General features: G+C 42.4%; 1 protein-coding gene across 1 annotated transcript in view; it reads left to right on the forward strand.

The window, feature by feature from the left end:
- Positions 1-14,842, forward strand: part of flrt1a (fibronectin leucine rich transmembrane protein 1a) — a 70,241-nt gene extending 55,399 nt beyond the window's left edge. The window contains exon 3 of the mRNA XM_080780550.1: positions 12,622-14,842. Within this exon, the coding sequence (XP_080636676.1) occupies positions 12,716-14,770 (2,055 nt within the window). The 5' untranslated portion in view covers positions 12,622-12,715 and the 3' untranslated portion in view covers positions 14,771-14,842. The remainder of the gene's footprint in view (positions 1-12,621) is intronic.
- Positions 14,843-15,092: the final 250 nt, after the last annotated feature.

The following is a 15,092-nucleotide window of genomic DNA, read 5'->3' on the forward strand; positions in this document are numbered from 1 at the left end:
AAGCACCTAAAACTGCTTCACAACAGACCCTAATCAAACATGAAGCAGTTTGATTGTGTGGCTTTCACTTTGAAGTACTAGGTACTTGTATGTCAGGAGAACAGTCTGTTCCTATTCCCGTTTGCCGGAGAAGCTTGCAGCTCTCAAAGTTGAAAGCAAAAGTGAACAAGCAAGACATCCTCACACATGTTTAGTCCTTAGACGAATGAAACACAGAACAAAATACCCAAATCAAGGGACTACTTTTACATGCTATATTATTATTATTAAGTCCAAAATGTAAAATTTTCAGGAAATGAAAAAGCCTTATATTGAAAAAAGCATTATATTGAAAAAAGCAATACTGCTTCATCAAAGTTTGTATTCTGACTTAATTTGTATATTGCCCTTCATGACACTGCTTTCATTATTATATAGGCCTACAATAATAAGCAGGACTTAAAATAAAATATTACAATAACTTCTGCAAAGACTGGGATTCACAGAGACAGAGTTGCAGTTTCAGTAAATTAGCGAAGAGAATTATTTATCCTCCACTCCATGTCTGATTGCAGCAGCAGCCTGTACGTGGCACGCAGGGGAGAGGGGGAGGAGTTAGGTGCTTTAATTCACAGACAGGTTGAGGCTGTTAAGTTAAGAGCTTTTTTCTGAAGCGTTTTTTGATACTTGGTCATTGGTTCAATATTTTCGAAACAACACAAAAACTGGTATCCTCCCAACAGCGACGATATGACTGTTATTGTTAAAGCAAATAACAAGTAAACACGATTACCCACTTCCGCCTCTATAGATCAGGTTGTTTTAAGGAGTTGCAACTGCTTAAATTGTAAGAATGTTTAACATTATTATAAAATGTAATCCCCCCCCCCTCCCAAAAAAAGCCCCTGAAAACCAATTATGTAGGTAAAAAAGCCTCTGAGAAAAAGAAAGTAATTTCTAACCCTGTATCTTAAATATAAAATCTACAACTTTCGAGATTATAATAACATCATCCACTTTAAGCCCTTTTTCTCCATCCCTGCTACTAAATATATTTACATTATACATAGCTTAATTAACATAAGATTTCAGGTTGTTTCTTAAGGAGAGCAGGCAGTTTTTTCCCCCTTTTTTCTTTCGAGTATCTAGAAGCTGAGAGAGAGACTTATGTAGGAGAGGTACAGGAGGAAGACTTCAGATTGATTGAACCCCAGGCATATGGGTTTATGAGGTGAGCATCCCACACATTATGCGACCCACAGGAGAGTCTAGATTTGAGTCAGGGCAACGTCAATGTCAGTGGCCCATTAAAGAAGAGGCAATTGGCTCCTTTCTGGTAGTGTTGTCCAGGGACCCCCAGGGGTCTCCCAGAAAAAGTATTTAATATAGCATCGAAATCTGTTTAAAACTTTAACCCTAATCCTATATACAGTACATTGCCTATTTGAGAATAGCAGATTTGAAATCCCACAACATTTTATCCACAGCTGCCGTGTTAAAAGGTCAGATTTTCAGAGCATGTTTATTTTAATAATCAATTAAACAATTGTGTGCCGGCTTGAATCAATGGAACTAACATACAGTAGTTCCTATTTATCAGTATTAGAATTACATTTTTTCAAGGTTTCATAGAAGAAATACCAAGAAATGTTTGGTTGCACAATAAAAATCTTAGTGTTTTGCCAATAATTTGCGGGCCCATTTGCAATATCCTTACGCCACACAGTTTGGGAAGCACTGCTCTAGGAAAAACACCCTTGTGTTCTTTTCTCTTTAGTAAGATGGCCAAAGTGGTTGATTCACTAGGTGGGTTTCTGACATTTACATACAGTGTCTGGTTCATTGGAGCCGGTGGCCGGTTCATTTTGTCATTATGCTGAGGGAGAGGTTCTTTTTGTCATTATGCTGATGGTGATGGCTGAGTCGGCATGATATTAATAAAATATCTGCCTCCAATTCTTTGCTGAATATTACATTTGCGATGTGAATTGCAATGTATATTGTGTTAACTTGTTTACGTAATTTAAAAAGAAGTGAAGTGGGATTGTTGATGCTTCATTTCTGTCTCACTGTCACACATGAATCCTAATTTATGCTCCATGGCACGACGGCGTCGGGCAGCGGAAATAGCCGACCTACAAGCTCACAACATGTCGTGATGTGACGCTTTCAAGCTTGTAGGTGTACTTGCGACACCATCGTGCGAGGAAGTATGAATCGAGCTCCAGAGTTTACTATAGTTTGAGATTCTACACACTTATAATAATAAGTGTAAGACCTTCGGTCGCAATAATAAGGCAAGGGAAAATGTATAGTGGATAAGGAGATTGCACAAACTTGATGTACTGTAGCAGGCTGCTGATGTAGTGCCAAAACACCCCCAGTGAACTGCCATTTTATTTGTACACAGCGAAATCCAGAGTGTTAATTTAACTCTTGACAGTTGAATTAAGCACACATATTTTGAACTCAGTAAAGAGTTTAAGAAGGCAGAGGTTGAGGAATGCAAAATAGAGCAAGAGGGGGATGTTTATGTACTGGGGGAGTTGCAGATGTAACGGTGTGATATTTACTTGGCAAGCCGTGCGAAATGGCACACTGACTGCTGGTAACAGAGTGATAAATAGAGAAACTGAATTTTCCTTATACTCTCAAATTAAAACCTTGCCTCGTGGACAAGCAGTTTGGTGGTAGTCTGGAGGCACTGGAACACCCCTACTTAATTCTCACAACGTTGTTGATGTTCTGGCCGTGTCTCATCTGTTTTCCATTCTAGAACAGCCATCTTAAAAATATGGCTATTTGGTTTGGCAGCTGGCCTAGAGCCGGCTGGTGAAGAACCTCTATAATAATGATAATAAACGTTATTTATATAGCGTTTTAATTATATGGCACTTTTAAAAAGCACAGATAGAATGTGCTCTCCAGAAATATAAAAAATTAAGATAAAATTATATGGATTGGAATAAAACCAAAGAAAGAGAATGTTCAAAAAGAACCTGTAGAATTTGCAACAGTGAATATAGAAACGGATGGATAACAAATTATTGTATAGAAGCTTGTTTAAAGAAATGAATGATGAAAATATTCTACTGACATACTTATACTACTTATGACTACTTATACTAATACGTAACACAAATATCTGGCCTGGGCCGTGGCTCAGCGGTCCAGGCACCTTGGCCGGTAGCCCAAGTCTGGCAGTGTGCCACGGGTTCGACTCTCGATCCAGATGGCCCTTACTGCATGTCTCTCCCCCATTTCCTGTCTGTCCCTCTATAAAAAATATAAAATAAAGGCGAATGCCATAAAAATCAGTTGACTGTCCGCTGAAAAATGTGACATATAGTATTGTTGCGACTGTAGGTCGCAGTTTACTATGAAAACCTGCAGTTCCTGTCGGTTGGTCGGTCACACCTCCATACTGTATATGGTCAAGCCTCGTGACATCACGCCTCCATATATGGTCACGTCTCGTGACATCACGCCTCCATATATGGTCATGCCTCGTGACATCATGCCTATATTATGGTCATGCCTCATGACATCACGCCTTGTGACACATCACGCCATCATATATGGCCGTCTCCACGTCTTTAAAATGGTTAGACCAGTTTTCCATACGCTTTTTGGCTGACCCTCCTTTGATTCGGATGGTGGAGTTTGAATTCTTGCCCGACAGCTCTTTGATTGTTTTCCATGCTAAATGGTGCTTCTTGCTGGTGTGTTGCTCTGAGAGATGGTCGATTTTGCCTGGTTGTTTGTCATGGTTGTTTTAGGATTCCCCTCCAACTCTTAAGACCAGAATCCTAGGGGAGATCGACTCAACATCTAATAGATTGTTGCTGGCTTTAGAAGAGAGAAATCCAACACTGATATATATATATGATATACTGATATATATTTATACTTTGTTGTATGACAGTGGTACGCAATCGTGGGGAAAATAACTATACATTAAATGCATTGCGATGTATTGTGAGCTTGTAGATCAGCTATGTTTTGCTATATATATATATTTTAATATTCTTTGACACGCCCAAAATAGGGACACCAGTCTGAAAGAGGATATATCTGTCTGTGAGTTTAATGTAAATATTTAACCAATGAAAGGTCTTAACAAGAGATATTAAATAACATTCTACATTGGATCCATTTCAATGAAGGTAATTCCCCCCCCCCTTTGTAATGGTTTTCGACATGCAAGATTTCCATTGACAATATATTCGAGCTTAAAACACATTCTGGATAAGCCAGTGTGGGCTTTCTGGATCATGCAGCAACAATGACAGTTATCTGTATTCTGGAGATCTGTCAGGCTAAATGTGTGGGCCTCTCTGGACTGGATCGAGGCCTAACCATGGTGACTATAATCATAACAGCCTCGTTTTGTATGTGGCTCATGTCTTATGCTGTATGATGTATCTCTGCTGATCACCTAAATAAAACAGAAAGACATTAAAAGTACTTATGTTAGCATGTGTTTTCTCTTTAGCACACAGGCAGGAGCATTTAAAAGATTCCCATCAATTCAGTGGCGAATGTCGATTCCAAATGAGTTTCACGGTCACACTGGATGAGTGTGCCGAGTGCTGTGAACAAGATGAAGAGCCATTGCATATACAGCACACATCTCTGTGTGTGTGACTTGAGTTTGGACTGTGAAGGTGTCTCAGGCGAATGAGGCAGTACGTGTTTAACCTTTTATTTATCCGGGAAAAGTTGAAAATTGCAGATAGTTTTTGAGCAGTGTTCTGCTGACCAGTCAGTCACACACGTCCACAGCAGGGATCGGTCCCAGAGCAACAGCAGTCTGCTGGCCGCTAAATAGCTCATCTAGACCAATTGGGGATTAAGTGTTCAGGTCAAGGGCACCTTGATGATAGCCGTTAAGGGAGGGGAGAGCATTTATCACCCCTCCCCAACACCACTCACACAGATATTCTCAGCCAGTCAGGATATGAAATCAGGAACCGTCCAGTGAAAAGACTGCTTCTGTAACCTACAGGATGAGCTATTGCATCACCATCATCTCCCTGTCATCCTAAATCCTAATTTATACTTCGGTGTATGTACGGCGCTGTTGCTGGCCGAAAATAGCCTATATAAGCTCACAACGCGTCGCAACTGCACCGTATTGTCAGCTTGTATATCAGCTATTTTCAGCATGTGACATCGTCATACGACCGAGCATAAATTGGCATAACGGAGAGATGTCTGATTTCATCTATGGCCTCATTGGTGCTTAAACAAGAAGGCACGCTGCACTTCTGTTTGTGAGGCCTGTAAATCCCCCAGACCCCCCTTCACCTTGTCGGATGACCAAGTCCTGCATTATAAAGCGCGATAAATGTTCCTCCTTCAAGCATATCAGCCTTGTTGTTGTTGTTGTTGTTTGGCATCGCTAGTGACCATCAATCATGTCATAATGACCGCCTTTAAAACTAGACTCTTAAAAGGCTTGAAGCTTAAGCAACCTCTTAAGTAGAAGGAATGAAGAAGCCTACATCAGTGTTTGGAGCGTGAGCTGCGTGACCCAACAGTGGGTTGTCAGACAGTGGCATACAGTTAAATTATACTGTCGTATATGACGTTAATAGTGTTTCATTTTCACTGAGCGATACTATCGCACAAAGAAAATATACATCAGACTATAAAACCACTTAAGACGGGAGGAGGACATTGTGTCATCTGGGTCATCTGTCAGCTTTGTTTATCCCGAATACAGTACACAGCAAAATGTGTGTCCATTTGGGTCTATTTTTTTTACACTCCCTGAGTTCACCAGCACTGCATTAATATAGCAGAGAGCACTTGCAAATATTGGACAATGTGCAACCCCCTAGATTTCCTGTAAAAAGTACACTAAATTGGCATATTTAAATGCATTTTCCAAATCCATTGATGTAAGACAAGAGTTCTGAGATGATTGGACTGTTTGATGTAGTCATTTGGCCAGCAACTTACTTGGAGAAGCGTTTTGAGCTTTCATTCCTACCAGACTATTGTTTTGCTTTAGATTTAGTTTTTTGGTAGGAATACTGACAGTTTACTCAGGTATATTGCATTTCCCAGAACAACTTTTATATTTGCATAACAACTCTGTCAGGCTGATGGAGTCAGGATGGTGTTTTGTGCATCAAATCCACCGAAGACAAGGGAGCGTAATGTCACAACACAATACATCTTCCATAAATGTTTTTCCTTTTTTAATCACATCAAACAACAAAACCGCAGATAGTGTGGTCAAATTGTCATGGTTGGTCAGACAGTATGGTACACATGGAAAAGAGCTATTAGGGCATTGCAGCACTAGAAAACAATTTAAAATAAATATTCTGCATTTCAATACTCTGATTATAATATTTTTGGGATGTGGTGGAAATATAATCATTTCGATTCCAGTCGAAGCCATGTGTGGTCTTTCATGTCTTTCACCCTCTTTGCCCTCAGTTCCTGTCTTTCTCCACTCCTATTATATTAAATAAATAGTTACCATTCAATCTTACCTGGGAAAAGAAAGGGGGAACTAAATATTTTGACTGCGAGGTTGAGATGAGTTGAAGTCGGAAACATCTGCACACTTGAAACGACACTGATACACATTAATTCATCAAAGAGTGTAACTACACTGATACACCTTAATTCATCAAAGAGTGTAACTACACTGATACACCTTAATTCATCAAAGAGTGTAACTACACTGATACACCTTAATTCATCAAAGAGTGTGAGTCCCATGTGGGACCTTGGCTTTGTTTGTTTGTTTTTTGTCTTGCTGTTATCTGTCCCAACGCAACCCATCTTAATGAGTGCATGCATTTATTATGATGAAAACATGATTGTACAAAACATGAAATAATGTGTCACCATTTTAATTAGGAGATGATAATGGTGAATAATACATTACAGCATGGAGTCGAATCTCTTAGTTACAGTAGGTCAGTCATTTGTAACAGATTGCCTACCGTTTTTAAGTAACCCACCCACTCATATCAGACACCTACTCTATAGTATGGATTTATATTCATATATTCATGTCATGTGTTTGTTTATTTCCACCTTTATGCTCAGTGTTGCTGAATTTTGAGGCCAGAAGCCTTTAGGCTTCCAACATTAATACTTGGGGAGGTGGGGATTTAATTTTTATCTGGGATTCTTGTGGCAGAGACATGGAGCAAATAAATAATAAAAATCCCAGAGCCTTAAATTCTAAAAGCCCGAGTGTCAGTTTAGCTCTCTGAGAATGTGACAATGGACCCGTAAGGTCAATGTTCAGACATTCAGAGTTAAATTGACACTGGGGATATTACAGTGTAACAGCAACAGAGGGGATGGGCAAATAGATAAATGACAAGACAGATGCTGTGTAGAAATCCCAGGCGGAGCATGTTAGTGCTATGGAGCTCGATGTCACGTCACTTAACCTGAATGCCTCGTGACCTGCATACAAGAGCACACACACACACACACACACACACACACACACACACACACACACACACACACACACACACACACTCACGCACTTAAACACTTTCAATCTGGAAATCCCTTTAGGGCTTAATCATTATAGGCAAAAAAAATCTGTTAAAAAACATTCACATTTTTGACCACAATGTTTCAAAAAGTAGAGCTCAAGTGATTAAACACATACATGCAAATATCTAATCTCAAAACTTGCCAGTGTACCCACTCTCTGTTACAGTTTTCCATACGGTAGATTATTTGAAAACAGATCTACATTTATTTATTTAGTGCAGAATGTGCACAAATGCATCAAATTATATGTATCTGGAAATACATATTTCACCATTTGCAATGGCTGGTTAATTTGGCTGAAAATAACATTGTATCAACAAAATACAGATACAGAGATCAGGGATTCTTTAGGGGTTATTTTCACATTTTCACTTTACAGAACGTGATTGAGAGTGTTTTAATACATTTTGAATTGTGACATTCCTGTGCTTTGTAGTTTTCTCTTATACGTTTTTCTTTTTTTAATGAATAATAGACTGTCCTCTGTTTTGGATTGTGTTGGGGATTGAAGTTGAACACATTCTCTATAATTTGCTGGCATGAAAAGCCAGTCAGTTACTGACCTGAAAGAGTGTGTACCCAAACAAGACATCAATTCAGTCCCTGTGTACAATGGTGAAAAAGGGGGTAAATAGGGCATGGTATTCCGGGCTTTTCTGTTTGTTTTGGTTTTCATCTCAGAGCCCTCCATTTATTTCCATCGTAGTCTTCTCTGTTTTGCATCACCCTGACCTCGTCTCCCAGTGCCTACAGCACGTCTGTAATAACATTCGTAGACATGGCATGTAAGATAAGCCGGGTGCCACAATTATCCCCTCGCTACTGACAGTAAAGTGGATTTCCTGATATATTGGCACCCTCTCTGGTCATCCCTGAATCTGGTTTCTTATCTTTATGTGGAGGATTTTTTTTTTGAGGGAGGCAACAGTCAATGTGTTCCCATCTCTATCTCTCTCTCTCTCTCTCTCTCTCTCTCTCTCTCTCTCTCTCTCTCTCCCCCTCCCCCCTAATCTGTCTCTATCTATCCATGTAAATTGATCCAGTTCTTCCTTGCTTGGGTTCCAGTATTGGACAGTGTAGAGCTGTTGTGTGTGCCGTGCTTTGCCTGAGGCGGCTGTCTGTCTGGCTAGCCCATTTCCACGCCCCCCACCCCCTGCCCAGCCCCGTACCCCCATCCACTGCCTCATGTGTTGGGTCCCTTTGAATACAGATAACTGCGACAGACAGCAGCCATATATGTGGGCTATAAGAGACAATGTTTGCAATTTGATCGCTCTTGGGAAGACATATGCACACGCACACACGCATATACTTTCCAGGCGCGCACGCACGCGCACACACACACACACACACACACACACACACACACACACACACACACACACACACACACACACACACATGTTGTCACTATGGATTTGTATGCAATATGCAGCACAGTGTAATAGTCATTGTAGAAGTATCTCAGAGTGCATGTCTCCTGCCTCAGTGCTGCATTAATAATGCATAAAATCCTTAATTGAATGCATACTGTAAAAGGAAAAATTATATCACCAGCCTTCTGCAACTTCCTTGAAAGTTTTGATGGCTTTAAGGAGAGTAAAGATATACAAATAAAACAGTACACCCAGTAGGCAAGAACTGGTTTGTGGAGTGGATTGCACTACAGTGTATGCAGTATATGTAATTAAGGTTGCAATCCTGAACCTTTTGTTTTTTATTATTATTTTTTAATCAAATTGTACTTCCATTGGTTGGAGGGGGACTGAACTCCCTAATCTTCCATTGGTTGGAGGGGGACTGGACTCCCTAATCTTCAATTGGTTGGAGGGGGACTGAACTCCCTATTCTTCCATTGGTTGGAGGGGGACTGGACTCCCTATTCTTCCATTGGTTGGAGGGGGACTGGACTCCCTATTCTTCCATTGGTTGAAGTGGGACTGGAGTCACTGGACTCCCTATTCTTCCATTGAAATGTAAACCATGTTGTTGGGAAGGACACTTAGGACAGCGCAAGATGGTCTTCAACATGCAAGATTTGATTTAACCCATTAAGATCTGAGGCCGATTCTACAAATGTCTTCTAAATCCTAATTATTTTCAGAAAAACTTGTGTTTCTATGCCAGTGGTTATTTTTCTTTTATATCTCAAGGACCCCCAAAATGACATGTATTTGGCCGTCGACCCCCATCTCAAAATATTTGGTTCCAGGGACCTCCTGAGGCAAACATTTGAGTTAGAAATGTTCACTTTAGTTAAGATTTCCACGAATGTTGCAAATCTAAAATGACACGGGGTTAAAATGCCTTGTACGACATGAAACTTACGGATTGCAACTTTAAATTTAGTTTGGTGGATTGCACACAGGTACGGTGCGCTGAATGCTCTTCATTTAATTAACTCAAAGCCAGCGTTCAGGCTGAACAAAAGGAATCACATGTTTGGGTTTTAACCTGATATACCCTTCTTCAAGGGTATATCCGTTTGGGAGTGTATTTAAATTCATTCATATACTTCCATTAACCTAATGGAGTACAGGTGTCTGTAAAAGCAGGGCAGCAAGCCCGCAAACCATCTGTCAGTCAATTACTGCTGCATGAATCTGTCATATTACACACAAGGACATCCATATAGGCATAGTAGTACTGTATATAGGAATACACAGGTATAAAGTGAAATCATCACATAATACAAATAATACAAATAATAATAATAAAACATACAGAAATGACAAGAATGGCTAATTCTGATATTTTGAAAACAAGGTGTTAAATCTCTCCAGGCAAAACCTGACTTATAGTTTCTAACAACTAACAACAAATGAACCATTCTGCTTCTGGGTGCATTTAGTTATTATTGATTATTATGAATGCATGTATGCACCGACTCTCAAAGTCAAATCAACATGGAGGAATCTATTGTGTAGGGATGCAGTGAAGTGCAACAGTAGTTGAGCAATGAGTAGCCATGGTGCAAATAAAAAGGAGCCTAAAATACGCTCAAAGTTAATCTATCTGTCGTTCTTTCTAACACCTGCTTAATCCACAGAATCACATATGACCCACTAATCCAAACCTGGCCCCCTGAAACACATCAGTCTCACTTTATACTTTCATCCACCTTTCAGAGGACTGACCCAGATACCCCCATGTCTGACAGACTCATTGGATGAGCCCCCTGATCTCTATAGGCCTCCTTCATACCCAAATATTCTCTGCTTTGCACAGACGGCACACATTAATTCACACTCATATCCATGCAAAAAATACATAAGATTAAATCTGTAGCATGCAGATATAGAATGCAATTTTTTATAAACCAACATTTAAAAACTATATATATATATATATATATATAGAGAGAGAGAGAGAGAGAGAGAGAGAGAGAGAGAGAGACACACACAGAGAGAGAGAGAGAGACACACAGAGAGAGAGAGAGAGAGAGAGAGAGAGAGAGACACACAGAGAGAGAGAGAGAGACAGAGAGAGAGAGAGAGAGAGAGTGAGATGTACTGCATGAACCTCTTAAAACATTTTAGTGAATGAACTGTTATTTTAAGTGGTTGTTGTATGAGATTCAAATAACTGGCTGTCAACAAACAGTCAAAATGTCGGCACTCGCACAGAGCACACACGATTTCTGTGCAGAACATGAAAGTTATGAATTTCACTGTTAAGCCCTACACACACACACACACACACACACACAATTTATGTTTATCTTTTACTATAGGTAAAGGTTTTTATGCTTTAATAATGCAGTGCAACACATTGTGAGCTTGTACATCTGTTCTTTCTATTTTTCCGAATACACAGGGATGCCAGCAGTAATGACGTTAAATTGATGCATTTGCTTCAATTCGATTGCAGGCATAGAATTTCTGCACAAGGACCCTTTATAAATGAGGCTGACTTCAGCAGCATGAAATGGTCATCGACACACATCTGAAACAGACAAGGAGAGGTTAAGACGAGGCAAATGAGTTGAGTCTGCGAAACAATAATGCGTGACAAGTTGATTAATGGCGATAATAAGAGTGACATTCACATTATCTCCACCAGCATGCCGAAAGGTTAAATTAATCCTGGGGTTATATTAAGATATAAAGAGGCTGAGGTTGGAAGTCTGATGAAGAGATAATGTATTTTTTTAATGCAAGATCCTGGAGGAGGGAGGTTGTGTGTGTGTGTGTGTGTGTGTGTGTGTGTGTGTGTGTGTGTGTGTGTGTGTGTGTGTGTGTGTGTGTGTGTGTGTGTGTGTGTGTGTGTGTGTGTGTGTGTGTGTGTGTGTGTGTGTGTGTGTGCGTGCGTGCGTGCGTGCGTGCGTGCACGTGCGTGCGCGTGCGACACACATACACACACATATATACAGAGTATATTACACACATACTGTAAATACTGTATGTAAAATGTTCAAGCACAAACGTAAAGGTGGTCACGGCTTACCATGAATTATGTCCTTGTTTGCTTTAGTTTTAGTGGCTGTGCAAAGAGATAAAACCTACAATGATTGATGATTAAAAAGCAAAGGTGAAGCATTTATGAATTTGTGTCCGTGAGATAACAGAGTGGCTTTTAAAATACCCGGAGCCTCTGCATTGATAGATAAGGTTGATCTGCATCATGTTTTATTCAGTTGAGGCATTGAAACCTAACTGCCATTATTCAAAAAAGTTATACATAAAAGATTGATACTGGTATTTAAAACATAAAACATTGTGAGTTGACAATAAATAGCATGAGAAGCTTTTTAGCTTTGATTACTAGTTTGAGGTCGTAACGAGGATGAAAGCATTAATGCATTTTGTTCAAAGACATCACAGCACACAAGACTCTTGTCCCTGTTGTCCCTCTACTTGAAAGTGGGGTGTGAAGGTTCAGGGTTGTCAGCTTTTCCGAAACATCTAATCTCCAAGCGCCAAAATAACACTTTTCCTCCTCTCTCTGGAAACTGCTGAAGTTAAATTGAGAAACTGCACTCGGGCAAAACCTTATTTTAGGATGGAATAATGACCTGATCTATTTTGACTGTACACTTGTGTTCACTCGTGCTGAAAGTCTAACTTTTACAAATACCTCTTTCTTTTCTTTTCTTCTCAGGGTGGTGGTGCCAGGATTTCAGCTCCTCGTTCTGATTTAAAGGTTTGAAGGGGACCCATAAAAGAAGGACCAGTAGTTTTTCTTCATCATCATCATGGCACCTGTGGTTGTGGTTGAAAGGAGGTCTTGGCTCTGCCTGTTTTCCTTTCGATTGACACTGTGGGCCCACATGCTGCTGTTGGCCACGGCCACGCTACAAGGATACATCGGGGATGTTGCCTGTCCCTCGGTGTGCAGGTGTGATGAGGACTTCATCTACTGTAACGACCGTGGCCTGAGCTCCATCCCGCCCCTTCCATCATCTGCCTCGGTCCTCTACCTGCAAAATAACCACATCAACAACCCAGGCCTGCCCACCTCCTTGGAGCACCACCTTGCTGTCCACGTGGTCTACCTCTATGACAACGAGCTGGACGAGTTCCCCAGACACCTTCCGCCCTCACTCAGAGAACTGCATTTGCAGGACAACAACATCCGCACCATTCCCCGTACCGCCCTGGCCCGAATGCCGCTGCTGGAGAAACTCCACTTGGACGACAACTCTATTTCCACCGTCAGCATCGAGGACCATGCGTTTGTGGACAACCCTCGCCTCCGCCTGCTCTTCCTCTCACGCAACCACTTGTCCAGCATACCCTCGGGACTACCCGCCTCGCTGGAGGAGCTCCGCCTTGACGACAATCGTATCTCCACCATCCCTACCCATGCCTTCCGCGGCCTCTCCTCACTCCGAAGTCTCGTCCTGGACGGGAACCTCCTGGCCAACCAGCGCATCGCAGACGACACGTTCTCCCGCCTCTCCAACCTGACCGAGCTGTCCCTTGTGCGCAATTCTCTCCAGACTCCACCTGTAAACCTCCCCACTGCCCACCTGCAGCGTCTGTCCTTGCAGGACAATGACCTCACCCACATGCCACGCGCGTCACTGGATGGCATGCGCAGGCTGCAGCGGCTGGATCTGTCGGGCAACAACCTTACCACCCTGCCCCGCGGGCTGTTCCGAGACCTGGACAGTCTTGGACAGCTGTTGGTGCGGGGAAACCCCTGGCACTGCGGCTGCAATCTGCGCTGGCTCTACGACTGGCTGCACGCTCGAGGAAATGCCATCACCGTTCGGGGGCTCACCTGCCATGGGCCTGAGAAGGTACGAGACATGGCTTTGAAAGATCTGGCGAGCCAGATGGAGGAGTGTGAGGTGGTACGGACAGCGGGGAACAGAGACCGAGTGGGTGGAGGTGCTGGGTCAGCAGACAGCTCAACTACCCTCACCCCTCCACAGGGCTCGCTCTTTACCCTCCGCTCCAAGAGACCTGGCCTCGGGATCCCTGACTCCGGCCTGGACTACACCTTGGGGAGCAGCGGCGTCGGGAAGAACATGGCGATCAACGTGAAGCCGCTCTCTCACGACAGCATTCGGATTACCTGGAGTGTCGCACAACCCACCTCCTCTTTCAGGCTCAGTTGGCTTCGACTGGGTACCAGCAACGCCATGGGCTCCATCACAGAAACGCTGGTAAGAGGCGACCGCCGAGAGTACCTGCTCACCTCCCTGCACCCTCACTCCAGCTACATCATCTGCATGGTGCCCCTGCCCGCAAGTTCTGGGAACAAAGGCAGGACCATGTCTGGAGACCCTGAATACGACGAGGCTCTGGTGTGTGCTAAAGCTGAGACATCAGAGCTCGGTTCCGTGGACGGAAACCAGGCAGAGGACCAAAATTCACAACAGATGTCGACGTTGCCCCTTGCAGGGATCATCGGTGGGGCCACAGCCATTGTCTCCTTGGCTTTTATAGTTGCCATCTTGTGCTGGTATGGCCATAGGACGGGACACTTGTCCTCCCGTGACCACTACAAACGCAGCAGCACCCGTAAAAGCAAGACCTATGATGACTACATTGAATCAGGCACCAAGAAGGACACCACAATCCTGGAGATCAGAGGGCCTGGACTCCAGATGACACCTATGGCTGCATGCCCGCCACTGCAGCCTAAACCTCTACGTGAAGATTACATCATTCAAACTATTTTTCCCTCCAACGGCACTGGCCTCTACAAAGGTGGCAGCCAAGTCTCTAATACAGGTTATGGCACTAACCGAGGCTATAGAGAAGGAGGAATCCCAGATATAGATTACTGTTACACATGATGTACCTGATCCTAGGTTCATAAGTTCATAGGTTGGGTATTTGTAGTGCACCCCCATCCAGTTATTACACTGGCCCAGGGCACAATCCGGAGAAAGAGGACCTGACCTGTTCATACTGTCATTGATAAACTGTTTTAGATGCACAATTTTTCCTTGGCATGGGCTCTTCTGAAGCATCCCTTTGTGCCTTCTTCTACTTCTGGTCTCCCATTCCAAATAACCTGCTGTTCACTGCACTCAAATCTATTTTGATTAAATGCCAGAACACAGTTTGCTGTACACAGGCAGCAGGAGCCGATGGCCCAGGTGATTTTTTTTCACC

The sequence above is a fragment of the Protomyctophum bolini genome, assembly GCF_963924005.1.
Source record: "Protomyctophum bolini genome assembly, chromosome: 13".
NCBI classification, from domain to species: domain Eukaryota; kingdom Metazoa; phylum Chordata; class Actinopteri; order Myctophiformes; family Myctophidae; genus Protomyctophum; species Protomyctophum bolini.